Source organism: Ailuropoda melanoleuca, chromosome 7, assembly GCF_002007445.2.
Source record: "Ailuropoda melanoleuca isolate Jingjing chromosome 7, ASM200744v2, whole genome shotgun sequence".
Taxonomy (NCBI): Eukaryota; Metazoa; Chordata; class Mammalia; order Carnivora; family Ursidae; genus Ailuropoda; species Ailuropoda melanoleuca.
Genome location: NC_048224.1, coordinates 129,195,980 through 129,218,136, shown reverse-complemented (window position 1 = coordinate 129,218,136; position 22,157 = coordinate 129,195,980). Strand labels below are relative to the sequence as shown.

At 41.5% G+C, this 22,157-nt stretch overlaps 1 protein-coding gene across 5 annotated transcripts in view; it reads left to right on the top strand.

The window, feature by feature from the left end:
- Positions 1 to 6: 6 nt before the first annotated feature.
- The window catches only part of DOCK9 (dedicator of cytokinesis 9), a 271,968-nt gene continuing 249,817 nt past the window's right edge, over positions 7 to 22,157 (top strand). For 4 of the 5 annotated variants that reach the window (XM_034665417.1, XM_034665414.1, XM_034665410.1 and 1 more), the window contains exon 1: positions 83 to 211. In XM_034665417.1, coding sequence (XP_034521308.1) covers positions 83 to 211 — 129 coding nt within the window. Of the gene's footprint in view, positions 212 to 22,157 lie in introns of all 5 variants that reach the window. The other variant, XM_034665402.1, reaches the window with a different exon arrangement.

The following is a 22,157-nucleotide window of genomic DNA, read 5'->3' as shown; positions in this document are numbered from 1 at the left end:
GGCCGGGCCCAAGGCGCACCTGGCGGCGGCGCGGCCGGGCCGGACCACGGGAACAGGCGCGGCGGCTGCAGTGACGGCGAGGATGTCGCAGCCGCCGCTGCTCCCTGCCTCGGCGGAAACTCGGAAGTTCACCCGAGCGCTGAGTAAGCCAGGCACGGCGGCCGAGCTGCGGCAGAGCGTGTCGGAGGTGGTGCGCGGTTCGGTGCTTCTGGTGAGTGCGGGACGACGGACGGTGGGAGGCGGGCGGGCGGCCACCTCCTTTACGCTCCTCTTAAGTCGATAGGGCCCAGGCCGAGCTGCACGACTCCGTTGGGTCTGCAGGATTAAGAGGTGGTGGATGCTGGACAGGAGAGAAGGGAAAATCCTGGAGGGTAGCAACTTCCATATCTCCACCCCGAGTCTGGGGGTCCTGTCGCCACTGTTGCCCCCTTCCCTCCTGGGAAATTTCCTGGAAGTGAGATGGTCATCTCCCTCAACTACCCTCCCCCCAAACCCCCAAGTTACCTTCCTCTGCCAATTGGGGCTTTACACTCCCTTGTCCTCGTTCCTCCGGCAGTCCCCTGCTCTTCCGGTATGCTGGAGGGTCTTGGCACCTGTGGCCTGGAGGGCTGCAGGGGAGTGGAGGTGGGGGCTTCTTTTTTCCAGTCGGTAACCCAGGGTAAGGGGTGCCCCTGCGCACCCTTTGGTGGGCTGAGCTCCAGAAGGGAAGCGGTTCCACCCCCTCCGCTTAAACAGGCTTCCTGAGGTTTGGCCTCCTCTTACGAAGTAACCGGTTAGGGGGCGTGATAGAAACCCTCGGTAATTTCAGCATTGGTGCAAATTACTGCGAAGTTTGGGGATTTGAAGCAAGTGAAGCAAGCAGCCCCAAGATTAATCTGGTCATGCCAGAACATCTTTAAAGAATGGGCCCCTGGGTGTAGGAAGATGAAGTTTTAAATCGACTTTTCCATAGCCAGGGCTGGTCCTGCTATAGTTGGAAACACAGCACACCCAGATCACTTGGAAGGTGCGGGAGAGGAGCGACTTTTGACGGCAGCATGTTCTCCCGGGCAGCTGGAAACTTTTAGCTGCTCCTTGCATTGTTGTTGGAATTTGTTTTCTGGAAAGGGGCTTGTTTGTGGGCGGGTGATTTGTTGGAACGATGCAAGAAGATGGGCCTTGGAAGTGATTCTCTGTTTTGTGGCGCTGTGTGGGGTACTGTCCCCTTGAGTGCGGTGCCGTTAACACAGGAGCTGGGACCTCTTTCTGATGGCGGATAGATGCCCTTCCTGAGCAGACACGGGATGACGTGAATGATATTTGTGGGGATTGGAGATGAAGTTTTTGTGATTTACATATCCAGCTTGCTTAGTTTGATTTTTCTCTCAGTTGACACCTCTGCCAACTCACTCCAGATTCCTCAAACTCCAGTCAGTCCGCCAGTAATAAACAGGGATTTTAATTTTATTTTATTATTTATTTATTTGTTTTTAAAAGATTTTATTTATTTGACACAGAGAGAGTGCACACAAGCAGTGGGAGCAGAGGGAGAGGGAGAAGCAGACTCCCTGCTGAGCAGGGAGCCCGATGCTGGGATGCTGGACTCGATTCCACGACCCTAGGATGATGACCTGAGCTGAAGGCAGACACTTAACCGACTGAGCCACCCAGGCTCCCCAGGGATTTTATTTTTTCTTTTCTATGGAACTTGATCAGTTCATGGTAAGATAGAGCAGAGTTGGGAATAGACCAGAACCTAGCTTCTCCTCCAAAACCCAAACTGACTTCTGTTCCTTTAGTCTAAGGAGGACCCCCTGCATATTCTTGACTTTTGCCATTGTGTGTATGTTAAGGATAAAGCCTGTATCATCTGTGGCATCTTTTCTGTTCTCGCCTGAAATTTAGTTCTTTTAACTGGGGGCTACTGTCCTCATCAGGGATTTGAGGCAAAAGAAGAGTAAATAAAACATGACTATGCCATGATTTCCAAAGTTCTGGTAGACCTGAACTGAGGAGGAGGTACTGGTCTAATACCCATTAGGTTGAGCACGGAAGTTGCAAAATAGGCACAACACTGCAACAGCTGTAGATGCGCAACATTCCTTGAGTACCTGCCCTTCCTCTTGGAGGGTGGCCTACTGATAGTGACCTGGTTGTGTCCCTTCCCATGTATGAGACACTTCGTGTTACCTTATGACACTTTAATAGTATATCTGTTTTCCTTAGACACCCTGCTGCATGAACAGTCAGATGCCTGGCTGGTGTCTCAGCTCTTAGTGTTGTCTATCAGTGGTCACTTACTTGTCTGATGAAATTGGTGATCAAACAAACAAATGGCAGGAAAGCAGGTGTTGTCTCTGGGGCGTTTGAGGGGCTCCCTGGCTGAATGAGAAGTGCGTTGCAGTGGTTGTGCATTGCAGAAGGAGGAATTTGAGATAGCCTACAGATGGGAAAAATTACCCATAAGCCTCACTCCCTTCACCTACTGCCAGATACTCTACCACCACCTGCTTCTTCTTGCTGCTCCCCAGTGTCCATCAGGAAGCCACGGCATGTGCACGTGCCACATGGTTCTGGTTTGGCTTTATCCTAGGAGGATATAGGGAGGTCCCCCTGATCCTTGCAAGAGCCTGAACAGCAACCAAGCCGGGGTTTGGAATCCCATGGTCTATTGATCCATGCTTGGATAGAGGTATTGCTCTGCTCTGTCTTTGATGACTTCAGTCAGTGCAAATACAATGCTTACAGCATAGTAAACACTCAGTAAATATTATTAACTAGCTGACCAATAAAGCAGTTTTACAGATGGATTAAAATTAAAAATGAATAGGGTATGGATTTAACTGGCTCTTCCCATGCTTCTAGCATTGGTGAGTGGCTGGTAGTGAGATCAGAAACAACAAAATTAAATAGTTCAGTGTGTAATAAAGGCTGCCACTTAACAAACTTTAGAAGTGAGATGTACTCATAAATTTTTCATTGTTTGATAGCTTCATTTATCATAGGCTCTGGTTTGTGGGCCTTTAAAAATGATTTTGTATTAATTTGAAGAGCTTGAAAATAAACATACAAAAAGTGGAGAGAATAGTATAATGAGCCCTCATAATCCACACAGATTCAATAATTATCAAGATTTTACCCAAATTTGTTTTAACTGTCCCGTGTGTGTGTGTGTGTGTGAGTTCCAGGCCTCGTGTGTATGTGAGATTGTGAGTTCCAGACCTCGTGTGTGTGTGTGTGTGTGAGTATGAGTGTGATTTTGAATTCCAGACCGCTTGTCCTTTCATCCCGTATACCTAGCATGTACTGTTAAAAATAAAGATATTTGTACAGAAGTATAATGCCATTACAATAAAATTAACAATCTATTGATATACTCTTCAGGTTTCCCAGATTGCTTAAAAACATCTTTAATAGGTAGTTTGTTCTAATCAGAAATTAAGCAAGGTTTGCAGACCCTTTTGAATGTGATTCGTTTGCACTTTGGTGAGGCTTAGAATTATTGTAATGGAGAGGACCCTCTCTGGGGTCAGGAGTCCTGGGTTTTAATCCTAGAGATTTAGTAGTTTAGACCATGGGCTCTGGAGTCAGAGCATGTGGATTATAAGTCAAGCTCTGCCCTTTACCCGCTGGGCAGTCTTAAGCACATAACTTATCCTTGCTGGGCCTCAGTTTCCTCATCTATGGAGTGGAGATAATACCATACTTATATTTTTAGGGTTGGTTGGGAGGATTAAATGAGTAATATAAGTAAGGCTCTTTGACAGTGCCTGACATATATTCTACCAGCTAATTAAAGTCACACTGGGCTGTCACTTTACTTCTCTGAACTTCAAAGTTCTATTTTTTATATATATATATATATATATTTTAAGATTTATTTATTTATTTTAGAGAGAGTGCGAGCAGGAGGAGGGGCAGAGGGGGAGAGAGAGAGAAAAAAAAAAGGAGCAGACTCCCCGCTGAACAGGGGGCTCAATCTCACGACCCTGAGATCATGACCCAAACTGAAATCAGGAGTCTGATGCTTAACCGACTGAGCCACGATGGCGCCCCAGGGCTCTATTTTATTAACTGAGGGGCTGTACTAGATTGTTCCTAGAGTCCCTTTCCTTATCAACATGCTTGAGTTCTAAAGATGCTTTTGTGAGTAGTAGAGGTACTGCTAGTAATATTCTTGACAATAGGAAAGGTAATTTATGATTTTGGGTAGTGAAGAAAGAATCCCCACAATTCCAGAATTAGCTTTCTATGATTTAGAATAGTCAGGAGGGCAGCACATTCAAAATATATGCAAACTCAGAAGAAAAACTTACCTGAGCAGGGTTGAGTTGTGATTGCTTTTGGAGCTCACAAAGCATTTTACCTTGGGTCTTTCAGATTTATTATAGATAGCATCATAATGGCGTAGATCTAATAGAGTATGCCACCCAAGGCCTAAAAATATCCTTTCTCTGAGAGATTTGTGTAAATATTGTGACACGGGCTTTTGCATGGGTTTACTAGCTATATGCACTGGGGTATTGATGCCTAAGTCACCTGGCTTCAGACTTCCTTAACTGATCTTCTCTCAGTATGTTCAGCTTCAGACTCTCCTTCCATGTTCCTTGGAGATCCAGTAGTACGAAATGAAATGAAACCAAGTTGGGTCACTAAATGTCCCTTCGTGTTACTGGAGGGGAATGGACAGAAGGTGTGGGATGACATTCTCCTGGAGTGCGTGCTTGGGGCCTTCTTCACCCTCCTAGGTCAGTCAATTCAAGGTTCCAGTATTATCTGAGATAATGTGAGACCTGAGTGGTGGTGGTCTTTGAAATCCTTGGGTAAGGTAAAACCTGTTTTTGGCTGTAATTTTAAATCAGGTATGTTAGTAAATCGACAACTGAACTGGCCTGCGTATCACTTCACTGTCATTCTCCACCCTCTGGTGGAGTCCCAACGAACAGAATTGTCCCAAAACATAGGAAGTAGGGTGGAGGCCCATCTCCAAGTAGATAATCAACAACAGGTTCTGTTTCTTTGGTTTCTAGTCCATTTGAGTATTAGGAGACGGGAGGGCATTAGTAATGCCTTGAATTTGAAAAGGGAGGGAAGGAATTGTGAAATCTTTAACCACAGGGACTGAGGGTCCTCTCTGTGCTAGGATCTTTGCTGGGTGCTAAGGATAAGCAAGCCCTCGCCTTGCCTTGAGGGCTCATGATCTAAATAGGTGGACAGGTCTGGAGTTTACGAAAAGGTGGGTCGCAATACAAAGGAGCACGTTTATTTTTTTTTTAATTTTATTATATTATGTTAATCACCATACAGTACATCCCCAGATTCCGATGTAAAGTTTGATGCTTCATTAGTTGCGTATAACACCCAGTGCACCATGCAATACGTGCCCTCCTTACTACCCATCACCAGTCTATCCCATTCCCCCACCCCCTCCCCTCTGAAGTCTTCAGTTTGTTTCTCATAGTCCATAGTCTCTCATGTTTCATTCCCCCTTCTGATTACCCCCCTTTTCTTTATCCCTTTCTTCCCCTACCGATCATCCTAGTTCTTATGTTCCATAGATGAGAGAAATCATATGATAATTGTCTTTCTCTGCTTGACTTATTTCACTTAGCATTATCTCCTCCAGTGCCGAAGGAGCACGTTTAAAGTGTCAAATGGCTTGCCCAACAAATAGAGGAAGATGACATGACAGAACTGGTGTACGTGGGAAAGTGTTATGAAGTGTTACGGACCTGGAAGATGCAGAGAAAGGGGGACTTTTTTTTTTTTTTTCCAGAAAAGAATGAGAGATTGAACTAATGTTTAGAATGCCTGCATAAGCCAAGAAGGAGCAGAACAGCTTGGGCAAAGAGGGATAACTTTTAGGAGGAAGGGAAAGAAGTTTTGAGTGGTAGATTTGTTAATTGTGGGAATGATTTCCATGATTGGCTTAGAGTACATCACAAAATAATTTTTTTCTTGTCTTTTTTTTTTTTTCCTCCATGCCTCGTGCGGAGCACAACCTTGAGATCATGACCTGAGCCAAATTCAAGAGTCAGATGCTTAACTGACTGAGCCACCCAGGCGCCCCTTCCTTGTCTCTTTGAAACCTCTTTTAGGAAAGAGGTTCATAGCAGTCTATGAATATATGCTTCTTAGAGACATCCTCTCCTAAGTGTAATCTTGGGGGTGAATAATGTGATGAGCTTGTGTCATGCAGGCCTAAGACAGGAAGAAAGATCTGTGGCATGAAAGAAAACCCCAAAATAGGCCTCAGTGTGTAAACATTTAGGATATCATGGGAGGAGTAGTCAAACATGGTGGGTGTATACCGTTCAGTAAATGCTGCTGAAGAAAAACCAGTGTTGGAGCCCGGCTTTTATACTAAAATAAACTTTAACTGAATATATGAGTTGCATGTGAAATAAATAAAAGAAGTGGGGGTGAATAATCATGTAAGGGTGGAGAGGGATTTTTAAAGTATTAAAGGGACAAACCAGTTTGGTCTGGGCTTAGGAAGTGAGTTGTGGCTTTGCCACTGATGAGATGAGGCCTTGGAGTAGGTTATTTCATCGAAGCCTCAGTTGCTCATCTGAGAGTTGGGATTATTAGATATTATTATCTTAGAGAGTCTTTAAAACAAAGATTAAATAGGGTAATGTATTTAAATCATTTAATAGTTTTTTATTAACAAATAAAGATTGGTTATCCTAAGTATATTTGGATCTAGGATTTATTGAGCACTTACTGTGTCCTAGGACATGTGTTAGGGCTTCATGCTTCAGACGGTAAGTCACCACAAGGTGACACAGCTGTAAGTGGAGGGTCTAGGTCTGTGGCTTCAGACCACGTGTTCTAACCATTCTTCTGATTGCCTTCCCATGTAAACACTCAAACCTCTGTTTTATGTATAACAAGTAGTACCATAAATTTAAAAGTCAATAAAGTTAGAAACACTAAGCACTCTATATATCTATATCCATATCTCAGTCACAGTATTAAGTTTTTAAAAATCTATTGAGAGTTCTTACAACTCAGTTACAAAAAGAAAAACACTCCAGTAGAAAAATGGGAAAGGACATTAATAGGCAATTTCTCAAATAAAGGAGTATAATTAGCCAATAAAGAGCAGACCAAAATGTTCACCCTTGCTAATAACTAGAGAAACATTAATTATTATTATTATTTTTTAAAGATTTTATTTATTTATTTGACAGAGATAGAGACAGCCAGCGAGAGAGGGAACACAAGCAGAGGAAGTGGGAGAGAAAGAAGCAGGCGCATAGCGGAGGAGCCTGATGTGGGGCTCGATCCCATAACGCCGGGATCACGCCCTGAGCCAAAGGCAGACGCTTAACCGCTGTGCCACACAGGCGCCCCTGTGCCACACAGGCGCCCCTGAGAAATGTTAATTAAAACAAGATGCCATTTTTGCCTGATAAATTTGCAAATTTGCAAAGATAGAAAAGGTATTTGCAAGGATGGGTGAACCGGGCAGTCCTGTTTGTAGGACTACCCACGTCCACAAGTCCAGGGACTCTGTTTGCATGGCATTTAATGGGAATTGTGTCTCCTGGATTTTATGACATGATGAATGGTATAATCTTTTTGCATTTGGGCTATGTATCAAAAACTTTAACTCACTCCCATTCTTTGGTCCAGTACTTGTAACTGTGGGAATTTCTCCTGAGGATTAACCTGAAATATTCGTTAAGTTCAGTGTCTGAAGTCACATTGCTGACTATTCAGGGTGGAAAATGTAAAATACTGACCAACTGCAAACTATCTAGAGGTCTTGACAGTAGTCTAAATAAATTGTGGAATGTGGAGTATTTATGATGCCATTATGTTTTGTTTTAGAAGAGTAATGATGAGAAAATTCTTCCATTGCACTGCTGGAAGGCAGGGAGCTTGTGGTTAAGTTCAGGGGCCTGGGCCTGCCTGTTTGAGTTCTGGTACCTTTTTGCTAGTAACCACTGTGTGACCTTGGATTGTGCCCCTGCAGCCTGACATCTGTCCTTGATGTGGGGTCGCCTCTCAGTCCTCATCCCTTCAGCTCGTTGGTCTGTAGCATTTCATGCTGTTCAGCCCCCCTCCTTCCCCTTCTCTGCTTCTCCTCCATGCTCCAGTCTTCACTCTGTCCCCTTGCTACCCTCACCACCCAGAGGCATTCCTGAAGCATCCCTTCTCCACCACTGGCTCCTAGAATTTAATCTCTCCCTTCACTCCTTTACTGTGATTTCTGAATTCTTACCTCAGTTTCCCCAGCTTAGACCTGTCTATCCACTAACCTGCCTCACGTGTGCACTTGGCTGTCCTACCAGTCTCTTAGGTTCAGCATCTATGAAACATAAATTGCCACTTTTCATCCCAAACCAGCCATCCTTTTTGTGTTCTTTTCTTTAGCAATAGGCATCACTGTCATGGCCATTGACTTTGAAATCTCTCATTCCTCCTTCATCTCTTCTGGTCTCCTTTTGCCTTCCTCATTCCATCATCACTGCATCCCTTATGTTCTATTTCTACTTCAGTCATTGTGGGCTGATGACTCCCAAAACCTCAGTGGCTCAAAAAGTTTATGTCCTCCCAATGCTGCCTCTGTGTCGAGGATGGCTGGGATCATGTTATCCATATCTTGGGACCTGGGTTGATGGGGCAGCCACCATCTTGATTGTGGTATGTCCTTGTGGGGGACAAGAGTGTGGGGACTTAACGCTTCCACCCAGTCACTTGTGCTTCCATTCCATTGACTAAAGGCCACACCGCTCTAAGGGCAGAGAAGTACAGGCTTATCTATATGCCTGGAAGGAGAGCTAAAATCTTGGGTGTGCCATGAGCTGCACTCAGACTACAGACGTGTCATCCCCTTCCCTCTGTCTCCTGCCCTTATTTTGGTTCCTGCCACAGTCCCTCCTGTCTGGTCTCTTTGCTGCCTTTCTTACCCTATCCTTAAGGCTTTAATTCTGAAAACTTAACCCTCTGTTGCTTCCCACTGCTCTTGGAATAGGAGCTTCTTCCCTTGGACTATAAGGTGCTCTCCTTGTCACGCACCACTCTGCTGTTGTTCATGGGCCTGGCTTTAACGTTCTCTAGATGCCACGCTTTCTCGTACCCCAGGACCTTGGCAGAAGCTCTTACCTCTGCCCGGGATAATAATCACCTCTTGCCTCCTTCCTCATCAGCCAGGCCACTCCCGTAGGTCTCTGGAACTGTACTTACATGCCCTTGCCTCACAGAGGCCTTGCCTATCCACCCAAACCAAAACAGGCCCTGCCTGTTCTGTTCCGCTTAGCACAATTTATATCTTTATTTATGTGTACATTTGTTTAATGTCTGCTTCCGTCGCCGAACTGTTTGTTCACCACCGTTTCTCCAGTGCCTGGCGTATAGCAGGGGTTTGATGAATATCTCATGGGTGAATGAATGACTCCAGAAGACTGCATCTTAGTTTCAGTTTTTCATCCTTTTTTAATACCTCATTGCCCTAAATTTCTCTCCCCTGTACTCATTTCTGTTTACTTCATTCTAGCCCAGCTGCCTCTGCCCGATTAGTTTTCCTAACTGTCAATTCCATTATGTCATTAATTTCTCATTGCCACCCAATAATTTGGTGATATTCTTGCAGGGAAGAATGTATCACCTTGGGGCTGGCTCTGTGTTTGTTTTAGTTTAGAAAAAGCAGGTCAAGTTGTCAACCTGTATGATCTTTGCATAGTTTTTGAAAGCAGCCACACATTTTGATACAAGTAAGATTCATTTCCTTTTTTAGGACCATTTGTTTTCACCAACTCTTCAGAGCTTCAGTGTGTAAAATAACACTGGTCTAATTGTTGTGTTAGGTATTTAATAACTATTCTGAAAACAAAATGAAATAAAACAAAAATACAAATAATGAAAACCACTGGAAATGCTTTCCGTTCAATTGAATTGTGAGTTTTGCAAACCACCAAGAAGTACATGGATGGTGAAGTTGTTTATTTCTTTTACATCTCTGTCACTTTTTCTCTAGGACCCCTGGAGTCCTTATCAGTGACTAGATAATAAGGGGACTTACTATCTGATCAGAACTCTGTAATGCCAAGTGGTGTGTTTGACTCTCCCTGCCCCCTTTCTTTGAATTTGGCCAGATAAATACAATTAAGATAGTGCTTGAGTGTGTCCACTTCTGGAGGCGGGCTGGGTCTGTGCTTGTGTTGGAAACAGGCCTATTTATTTACTATAGATTAACATTTATTGAATGTTAATTAGATTTGCTGAGAGTAAATCTGGAAGCATGTATCTGTGAACTGCCTAGGGTCTCCACTGATCTCTTTATTCTCAAGTTTATTCTGAAACTTTTATGTTCTTAGTTTGAGATTCACATGCTCTGTTTTCGTACATTTGGGTTTTTTCCCTAAGATTTATTTATTTGAGAGAGAGAGAGAAAGAAAGAAGGTGCGGGGAGGGGCAGAGGGAGAGAATCTCAAGCAGACTCCCTGCTGAGCATGGATCCCTATGCCAGCTTCTCTCCCAGGACCCTGAGATCATGACCTGAGCTGAAACCAAGTCAGACACGTAACCGACTGTGCCACCCAGCTGCCCCTTCATACATTTTGTCTTAACAGAGGGTACATGTTCTGTTGTGTGGATATAGTAATGTTCTATGGAAAGATGTTTACTGTGCTAAGTTAAAAAAGAGATTATAAACTATATACAGAATGATTCACTCTGAAAAAAGTACAAGCAGTATTTTGTTCATGAAGAAGTTTTGTGATCTTATAGATGCTGTAGTAAATCATTCTCTTTTGTTTCGGGAATATGTTAAATATCAGATCTTTAGTTCCTGAATTCTAGAAAATAGAAAAGATGGTGGTAGGGGCCCCTGGGTGGCTCAGTCGGTTAGGCTTCTGCCTTCAGCTCAGGTCATGATCCCGGGGTCCTGGGATTGAGTTCCACATTGGGTTTCTTGCTCAGCCTGACGCCTACCTTCCTCTGCCTTCTGCTCCCCCTGCCTGTGCTTTCTCTCTCTGACAAATAAATAAATAAAATCTTAAAAAAAAAAAAAGAATAAAAAGGAAAAAAGATGGTGGTATAACCAAGTTTCTGGTCATAGAGGGATTGTTCTTTCTAGGAATGGCAATGGGATATAATGGATAAGGACGTGGGTTCCGGACATTCTCAGTCTGGAGTTCTGCTGAGAAGTTTTCACCCTGAGAGTGGACATTATAATAGCACTTATCTTGTAGATCTCTGTGATGATTAAATGAACACATACATATAAAGCACTTAGAATAGGGCTTGGCACATAGTAAATACCCAGTAAGTACAAGCTTTTGTTATTTATGAGGATAACCTGAAAGAATATCATATAACCCTTAAAAGTGCCACTTAGGGAGAATTTGTAACATGGAAAAATTATAGTGTTGGGTGAAAAAGAAGCAAAATACGGAAATGTGTATGATCACAACTGTGTAAGAAATAGCCTGTGTGTATGAAAAATGTTGGAAGGAAATACATGAAAAGGTAGGTCTATGATTTGTTCTTTATATATTCTATTTCCTAATTGTTGTACTTTCATAAGTGAATAGTAATAATCTATCAAGAAAAAGAAAACTGAATATAGGAAGAAAATTTAGGTGCTGCATAGAAGACATTCCAATTAGGACACTTTTAAAATTATAGGGGTGTATCTTAGTGCTTCCACAAGTGTGCATCTTGATGTAAAATGTGTTTCTGAAGTGAGACATACACGTGCACCTTGGTAGCAAAAATATTGTCGATCAGTATAAGATCCCTGTATTAAATGCTCATATAAGAAGGAGGCCCATGGGAAATAGTGAAACTTGCATTTGACAAGTTTTATAAAATTCTTTCAAAAAACTGTCTTGCTTGGGCCTTTGGAAAATCCAGTCAGATAGGGATATATTTTTATTTCTGTTTTTTGATGAGGAAACTGAAGACCAGGAAATCAAGTGACTCACTCAAGGTCATCTGGCTAGTATTTAGCAGTTTTTCCTGAAAGGATGGCAGGGATTGTCTAAATGATGTAATTTTAAAATTTGAGTTTCTTGGAAGCTTTAACAAAAAATAATTTTTTTTTGGAAGTTATCTCTGTGCCCAATGTGGGACTTGAACTCATACCCCCAAGATCAAGAGTTGCATGTTCCACTGACTGAGCTAGCCAAGCGCCCAGAGTTTCTTGGAAACTTTTAAATTGTTAACTTGAATCATAAAACACCTTTATGGAAAGTACCATAAATTCTCTGGGTTAATAGAAATTTGTGACGTGGAAATGAAATCATACTGTTTTGGAGGTGAAAGTTATCCTGAGAGGTCAGCTGCAGCTTCCTAATTTTATAGATGAAGAAGATTAAGATCTATCATGGTTAAGCGATTTGTCTGTGGTCATACAACTAGTTAGTATTATAGACAAGAACGAAATTGAGTTTACTGACTCCTGGTCCAATGTACTTTCCACTGACCACAGGAAATAATTGAGTTTATTCTGTTTACACTTGCATTTCATTGACTATCTTCACAGACCATGATAATCAGATAATATCAGAATATGATACATCCATTTGCACCATGGATCTCCTGCTTGTATATTCATCAGTCTCAGGCCAGTTGGTAGTGAACTTGACATTCGTTTTTCTATAAGCCAACAGTGGAGTTTTCTGTTTAAGGAGTTAGGAGGAAAGAGAAGGAATTAAAAAGGAAGAATTATAAGATTAATCTAAAAAAAGATCTCAATAGAAAATTATTGAGGAATTAAGAATTAATTTAGTAAAATAATGTTATTTAAGGAATGGAAAAAAATCATGGTTTTATGTATACTTTGGTTAAAATAATTATGTGGCATGAGAAAAACCTTTTCTGGGCCTATTAACCTGAAATTCTTTACTGTAGAATAAGCTCTGTTAATCTAGGTCATTTTGCCTTTCAGGCTGCCTTGGCTTAGCTAAAATAAATATTAAGCTATAAATGGCAGTTTGGTTCAAATTGTATTATTACAGAAAAAGGTGCATTTCTAAAATTGTTTAGTGAATTTATTTAATCTGTCATTCTAATATAATGCAGTTTTCTTAAGTAGAAAGCAGAGTTCCTATGGTGATAGCAGAGGTACCATAATATTTATAGTATATTAGACTCATTTATAAACTATTATACTAGATAGAATTTGCAGGATATTTAATCTTTTAGGTTAACTTCCCCCCCCCCAGGCTTTTAATGTGTTCATTTAGCCATTTTAATTTTCTTTGTTCTTTTAAGAAAAACTTCTGAGATAATGTTATTTTTTTTTCTAGAAGGTCAGTTATAACTGCTGTTATATGTTTTTTTTTTTTTTTTGGAAACTGAATAATGTGTGTGCTTTACTGTATTTGGAGGTGATTTTGTGAGAAACCAATTAGTGTATCAACTTTTTAAAGGAACGTAAAACTTAAAACCACTTAAAACTGAGAGGGGCAAAGATTGGTGACAAATGTTAGTTAATGTATCAGGCAGACATTAGTAAATACATTGGTGTTGAGATTTCCATAATGTGTAAGAGGTTGCTTGAGAGAAGAGGGATGACCAGTGGCAGATGATGGTTTCTTGAACTGGGGACAATCACATTTTATAAATCACATATCATGGCCTGGAGTTTCCAAGCTGGAGAGGAGGAATGGAGATTATGGGCTCTGGATACCCCACAGGTTGGGTGGTGAGGTTAGGCTCCTTTGGTAGACATTATGGGGAGCTCCATCTGAGGAAGGGAATTTCGGAACAGCTTCTAGAATTTGAGAGAATCACAGATGTCTTTTTCCATGGCTTCAGTTGTTAGAAATTGTCAAAAAGAAGCTTAGCTTCTGTCGTTACAATATGGAGTCTTGGTGTTTTGGATAGCCTCCACCCAGAAAGAAGCTCCAAACCAGCCCCACTCCATAACTTCTCAGCATGTTCCCGTGAGCATTATACTTCTCTGGAGAACGAGGTTCTCTGCCAGTGACACTCCTTTGTGTCCTGGCCTACGGCCGGCCTGCGTTGTGTCACCTGTACAGTAGGGGAGGCACTAACCAGCCCGGAGTGGATTTAGGCTGATTGTTTCTGACCAAATCCTTAGGTTTGGAGCCTGGCCTGGTGCAGCCCTGGAGCTCATTTCCTTGAGCAGCGACCTTTGAGAAGGGAGGGGCAGGGGGCCTGATGGAGCCCAGTCTTTTCTGCGCCAGGCTTCCCTCTGGTCTTCCACAGTATCGGGCTGGGGCATCTTGCCCTAGAGCCTCCCGAGGATTCACTGTCCTCTTGTTTATCTTTTACTCAGGATCTTAGCAGCTCTTGAGCCATTTTTGAGTTCGTAATTGGATGACATTAGCAGACAAAAATGCAGTGTTACTACACATTTTTAAAGCTCTTGTTCTTCACTGTTCAGTAGGTCCCCAGTTATTATCAGTTGTTCATTTATTCAGTAAACACTAAAGGATAAACCTTTGATTAAAACACAGACTTCGGGACGCCTGGGTGGCTCAGTCGGTTAAGTGTCTGCCTTCAGCTCAGGTCATGATTACAAGGTCCTGGGATTGAGTCCTGCGTCAGGCTCCCTGCTCAGCGGGGAGCCTGCCTCTCCCTCTGCCCCCGCCTTATGTTCTCTCTCTCTGACAAATAAATAAAACCTTAAAAAAAAAAGACACAGACTTTGTCTTCAAGGAGGGTATAATCTAGAGGGAAAGAGGAGCATAGATGAGACTCAGCTTTTGGGTTGGGTGTTTCCCTTGGGAGTCTCCTGGCTTTTTGGCATCCTGAAAGGAAGAAGGAAGGTTGTGATCAGTGCAGATCAAGTTTGTGGGAAGGTGCTGAGACTGAAGTCAGCTTTGTGGGAAATAGAAACATACTTGGACCTCCACATCTATTACTGTGCTTTCATGAGACCCAGGAAACTGGAAGCTTGATGCGCATGTTCGTGGCAGGTGTGGGGATAGAATGTTTCTCTGATGAAGCTGTTGGGTAGGGATGGAGGAAACTCATATCAATGAAAAGGGTGCAGTGCAAATTGTGGGTCAGGGCTCAGAGGAATATCTATAGAGGTGGGAGGGAAGGCTTTTCGTTTTTATGGTAATGTAGCTGTTAACATTCTAAGGAGTCCTAAAATTAAGATTTTTTTTTAGCTGTATACATGTAATTTACTTTGAAGCTAACTAGGGAAGACAGTTCATTTAAGAGATTCATTTCTTTTGGCATCTAGAATGTGTCTCCTAGGTGCAAAGACCCCAAATATGCAGGAATTTGAGTGTTGATTATGTCCTTACCTAACCCCACAAGTAATGTGAAATTTAATAACACTATCATATTAGCCTTTTAAACTCATTAAATAATAGGATAGTATATTATTGTAGTTCATTTTCAGCTATATGGTTGAGGGTACAGGAACTATAAAACCCCTCCTTTCTTCAGAACTGAAAATGAAACCAATTTCATTGGAGCTCCAGATTAAAAATAATCTGAATTAATTGTGAGAAGCATGCAGGAAAAGAAAATTCAGTCTTTTGTGCAAAATCATCAGGGACTTTAGACTCCATGAAACACAGATTTGCATGGCACTGTTACCTGGTTTTTACTGATTGTAAAAGGTACTGAATACTTACCTGGGGGGGTTTTGGAAGCAAGGTGACATCCTGCTTACTGCAGTTAGGCTAATGATAGCATAACTGATAAGGCACTAGTCACTGTTTCAAGTGTAAAGAAATATCTTTTCATGAAATACTAAAATTGGTTCTTACATTAAGGTGCATGTACTTAGTTTAGGCTTGATTTTAGTTTAATTTTATCTTAATTTTTTTGCTTCCTGCCATTAAGGACATGTGTGGATCATGTTTATAATCCCTTGGGAAAAGAAACGAACAAGTATTTGATAGCTAAATATGCATGCGCATATATATTATAGATGTTTCCACATATATAATTTCACTTGTGTATGAATAGGTAGATTTTTAGTTTCACACATGCACCAAATTAGTTGAAAACGTTTGTTGAGTCCCCACATGTGCCAAGCACTGTGCTGGGTGCATTGGGGAACCCAGATGAGTAAGACAGATCCTATCTTATGGTGTTGACGGCCTAATAGGGGAGAGAAGATTGCAAAATAAACTTTATGCACATTTAAATAGAAGATTGTATCATTGGAGAGTTTTAAGTAAAGCCTTAAAGAGTCCTCAGGAATTAGAGTACTTCTAATCCAGAGAATCAGAAAAAGCTTAATGAAGGAGATGGCATTTTGAGCTGAAAGTAGACTTGAATTACTGTAGATAGAGGGACCTGCATGAGTGAAGGCCCCTGGAGAGGAAATCACGGAGTGTACCTTGGGAGCAGTGAGTAGTTAAAACTGGTGAAATGTAGAGAGAGTTAGGGGTATACAGATCTGGGTCATGTGGGATGGTTGGGGGAAGATGGACAAGGGCCAGGTGTTGACTTTATTCTTTGTTTTGGATTTCAGAGCTAGAAGATGCCCAGATTAGAGTTTTGCTGTAGGAACATAGTGACGGTGTGGTTGGAGCCTTGTGGGGCTGGGACATGGATGGGTGCAGAGAACTGGGGGTTTAGATATTACTTAGGAGACTTTTGCCATAATTTAGACAAGAAGTAATGAGGAGGGCATAAAATAAAGAGGTGATGTGTAAGAAGTATTTTGGGGTAAAGTGGATGGGTATTTGAACCTGAATAGGTTATTTATTTATTCAGTAAATACTTAATCTTTTGCCCCACACCATGGTGAGCTTTGTGTTCCCTGGCTAGGTGAGATTGAGAAGCTGGAGGTATTAACTACAGCCTTAGGTTTCAGCCCTTGGGAGACCAGGAAGGTGGTGATGGCAGAAATCTGAGAACACATCCTCTGTTGAGGGGAGCGTAAATTTATCTGGTCTCCTGCTTTCAGATAAAACCATTGCAGACAGATGAGAATCTCATCTCGCATTATAAACCACCACCAGAGAAAAAGGATTAACAGTGAGCTGTTAGTGGCCTTCATTTTTTAGAGAGTGTTTAGGATACAGCGGACAGCTTTAAAAACCATCTATCTAGCTAGTCTTCTTTAAAATACTCAGTCATGATCAGTACACGCTTAACCGTGAGGCCCCAGCCAGCTGTCTTCTCTGCCACTGTCTGCAAGGCTGACATTCTGACTTCATATCAGTTCTCTGGAATGACCTCTCCTCTCTCCCCTGTTAAGGGAAAGATTAAAGAAGTGTTTAAAAATGGTAGACTCATAAACAATTATTTTGAGTCAAGATAGGTAGTTAATTTTATTACCCTTTTGTTCACATTTCTATGGTTGTTTTAGGTCAGAGAAAATAAACATGACTGCTTTGTACAACAGGGCCCCAGTTCAATTTTGGATGTGAACTTCTTTAACATTTCCAAATACAAAGTAAGTCACTGCATGAATTGATAAATTATACATGGAAAAGAGTTCTCAGTTTTCTTCTTCTTGGATTTCTTTTCTTCCTATGACCCTAGATCTCTCCTCTTTGAAATTCCATCTTCCTTTGGTATCCAAATACTGTTATTGTTAATACCTGGCTATTAATCAATATGGTGACTGGCAATAATAATAACTGTTTTTTCACCTTTCTCTCTTTTATTGTTTTCCCCTTCAACTTCCCACTGTAGCCATTCCCTAGGAGAATGAGTAGCTGATGTTTTCATCTGTCCACTTTCCACAGAGTTTATCTGCTACTTCTGTTGCAGTGACTCATTTCCATATCTTTATTTCCAGCCTTGACCAAGAGATTTGGGAGGGTCAGGAGGAAGCCCGTTGGGGAAGGGATATGATAAAAGAAAAAGGAGCAGGATAAATGAGAATTTGCCCCAAATGGAAGAAGATCTTCGGGTCTCTGTGGGAGGCTTCAGAATAGAGAAGCACAGGAGGAAGGAAAGTGTGACGGTGTTGGACCTCCATTTCTTACTGTCAGGTAGCGCGACTCCATGTGAAATCCATGGACAGATTTGTCTGTGAACTGTTTGTAATTGACCTATAATGAGATACATACAGAAAATGAGAATAAGGGTTTAGAAAGCTTTAACAATTTGACAGGCCGACTTTAAGTCTGTCCAATCTAATAAAAATGTGGAACTTATGTTTTCATGTCTTTGTTTTTTTATTTCATTTAATAGTTGTTATCATTATTTTGTATTTTATAAAAGTTCTAGTCCCAAATGGGTTGGGGGAGGAAGCGAACATTCACCACAAGTAGTTTGAGAAGGCCTCTTGTAGGTTTGTGGAGATGGTAGTTGGGGATGTTTTATTCGAAGTGCTTGGTTTGGGCAGCAGGAATGAGGGGTGCACAGGCTGGGAGCAGATGGGTGCTCATCTTAGCACCCGAAGAAAAGGGGGCCGAGTGAGACGGAGTCTTGCGACTTTGGGGAATTGTGGGGTGGAGGATGGTGTTTGGGCATGGGGTGCCCACGCTCAAGTGAGGCCCAGCCCCAGCATTTGGTAGGAATGTGCATGTTATCCCTGCTGGCTGGGCCTTCCAGGTTGGGCAGGGGTTTCCTGCAGCCTGAGTAGGGGCAGTAGTGTCCTCTTTGGCTCGCAGGACATGATTAGGGTTGTCTTATCTTTGGTGTGCTCTAAGTTTGCTTTTCATCTTTTGTGTCTGTTCTCTCCTACCTTGACTCTGCCTAGACAGACATATTGCACAAGCCGTAATGTTGATTCTTCTCTAATGTTACTGAACCTTTCTTTTCGAACATGAAGAATGATTTCTTCTGTTGATAGTTTTCCTGGACTCCTTGTATTCTAAGCTGTGGACCTTTCCATAGGCCTTTGCCTAATGCTGTAACTTATCTGACAGTGGCAGTGTTTTCTCTTTCTGTGAAAGGTGCTGTCGTGGTAGATGCCCGGCACATATTAACACCAGCAAAGCAGATTTTGGAATCTTGGGCTGGCAACTTTATAATTCTATCTTTTCTGCTTTGCTGGAAGCGACAGGATATTAAACCACTGAACTGGCGTGGTCCTCGGCTGCCTGCCAACGGAATATTTGGGGAAAGAATGGACCAGCTTTTGTTTCTCTTGCCGTCTGTGTAGCCTTGGGGTAGATTCTGAGGGGATGTGTTCCCCCCGCAGAACTAACCCATTTGGTATTGAGAAAGCAGGAAAGCGAGTTTTCCTGTTACTAGCAGTGAACAAAAAGCAAGCAGCGGATGGAGATATCCTGTTGGAGAAGGCTTGGGGGAGTGAATGCAGACAAATGCACCTCATTCTTTCCGTGTCTTTAAGGAATATGAGGAGATAGGAAGGAAATCAGTCACTCTGCATGCCAAGTCAAATGGTTTTCTTTTTATTTATGGTGCTTAATAAGAAGGCTCTACGTGTATGCTTTGTGATTTAAAAACTTGTCAGATACAGAGATCTATAGCACATGACAGATTAGAAAAATGAAACAGTTTTTTTTTTCTTTTTTGTTTCTCATGAGGTCATTCTGAGCTTCCCTGGAAGAGGGCAATGAACTGTAAAAGTAAATGTAAACTCTATTCACGTTTTATTTATTTTTAGGTTTAAAAATCACTTAAAAATGGCAAATTCTTGCTGAATTAGATTTATAAGAAGATGGCTTGTCATATGCTCTTAGGGAGTCATTCATTGTTTCTTTTTAAAAAGAACTAACTTTTGTCTGTATTAGAGCAGTTCATGTTATTATAGGAAAATTAGAGAACACGTATGGGCGACTGAATGGTACGGGAATGGGCTGGAGAGACTTGGAAATGGAAAATTAGAGCAGTGTGGTGAAGGAGAGAAGACCAAGGTTTTCTGGGAGCTGTGGGGGTGGGGACATGGTCAGGGAAGATCTTCTTGAAAACCCTTCATGGGAGCTGTCTTGCCTGCATGCCACACGTTCAGTAGTGACTTTTTACCTTTGGGGCTGCCCTGCTCTTCTGCCTCAGGTTTAGACCTGATCATTCCAAGTTTGTTTGGAGCTAGAAAACTGTGTAATGTCCAGTTGAGAAGCAGGTCAACTCAGTGCATTTCGTATTTTGTTAGTCAAGGAGAAGGAGTGCTAGGCGAGAAGGATCTCTGAAGAAAGAGATTTATGTCAGCGAGTGAGTGGTGTGGGGGCGGGGAGCAGGGAGAGAGAATATCTTTGAGAGACTTGGTTGTAAGAGGGATAAAGAAATTATAAAAGAGAAGATGTAGAATAATACAATAAATTTTTTTTTAGGGGGGAGAGTAAATGTACAGTGGGGTCTCCTGTTTTTCATTGTCTTCTTGACCTTCCCATTCCCTCCATGTCTTGCCATGTTGACAAATGCTTAGGTGTTCTATGGAATGAAGCTTCTTTATCTCAGTAAACATTTATAGAGAAGCTGTCAGTAGGTCATACTTTCAGTCCACTTTAGCTTATAAAGATAGTGCCAGAAATCCTTGTAAGGCCTGGGATTAAATTGTCTTGGGCTTTTTTTTAAATCTGTGAAAACATATTTACCATCAAACGTACTAGCCATTTTATTATGAGTAATACAGGATTAATAGGTAAAATGGAAGGTGTAGAGGCTTGGACTAGATAATCTGTTGATTTTGGTAAATTGTGGAACAGATATTCATTGAGTACTGTTACATAGTAGGCACTGAGCTAGAACTTGGAAAGAATTATAAATTGGACAGACACAGCTCTTGACCTCACAGACCTTCCAATCTGATCAGGGTATGAATAGGTAATTAGACAGTTCCAACATGGTGGGATAAGAACTCTGAAAAGAGACATGTGGGATGTCCTGTGATGTGTGGGAGAAGCATCTGTTCTGGACCAGATGAAGTGACATCTGAATGATAAGAAGAAATGAGCCAGATAAAGGGAGATACTTTATTCTATCCTTAGGGAACAGTGAGTGCAAAGGCCTGGAGGCAAGAAAGAGCATGGAATCATTGAGGAACTAAAAGCTGGTCAATATGACCAAAGCCTATAGTCTCAGATGAGGGTGATGAGAGAGAGCTCTGAAGAGATAATCTGGGGCCCAACACAAAGGGCCTTCTAGGGCATGTGTGAGCTTAGGAGTTGAGCAAAGATTCAGGACATAAGATTGATAGAAAAAAATCAGTTGTGTTTGTCCACACTAGCAGTGAACAAACCAAAAATGAAATTAAGAAACAACTCCATTTTATAATAGCATGAAAAAGAGTAAATACCTAGAAACAAATTCAACAAAAAAATTGTAAGATTTGTCTATCAAAAAATTTTTAAAGAATACTAGGTAAATGGAAGGATCCAATGTTCATGGGTTGGGAGACTTAATATTGTTAAGATGGCAAAAGTCCTCAAATCTGTCTACAGATTTAACACAATTTCTGTCAAAATCCTAGCATCCTTTTTTGCAGGTATTGACAAGCTGTTCCTAAAATTCATATGGAAATGCAAGGAACCCAGGATAGCAAAAATAATCTTGAAAAAAGAAGCACAAAGTTGGAGGACTTACACTTGCTGTGTTTAAAACTTCTGATAGAGCTACAGTAATCAAAATAGTGTGATACTGGTATAGGATAGACGTGTATATCAATGGGCTAGAATTGAAAGTCCAGAAATAAATTCATACATTTATAATCCATTGATTTTTCAACAAGAGCGCCAAGACCATTCAAAGGAGATAGAATAGTCTTTTTAACATATAGTGTTGGGACAGTTGGGTATCTGAATGCAAAAGAATGACGTTGGATCTTTATATCATGCCATATGTAAAAACTAACATAATTGATCGTAGACTTAAATTAAATGTAAGACTTAAAACTACAAAACCCTTTGAAAAAGAACATAGGTTGTAAATCTCTATGACCTTGGACATTCTTGTATATGACATGAAAAGCACAAGCAACAAAAGAAAAAAATAGATAAATTGGATATTATGAAAATGAAAACTTTTGTGTTTCAAAGGACATAACGAAGAAAGTGAAAAGGTAACACACAAAATGAGAGAAAAGATTTTCAAGTCATATGTCTGGTAAGGGACTTGCATCTAGAATGTATGTTGTTGTCTCAAAAGACAACTCGGTTAAAAAATGAGCAAAGGGTCAAACATTTCCTTAAAGGGAATATACAAATGGATCTGATCAACAGTAGAAATCTATGCAGGGAAATGTAGTTCAAAACCACAGTGAGATACCACTTCACACACACTAGAATGGCTAAAACATAAAGACAGGCAATAAGACTTCTCTGTTGCTGTCATGACAGTGAGGATGTGGAGAGATTTGAGCC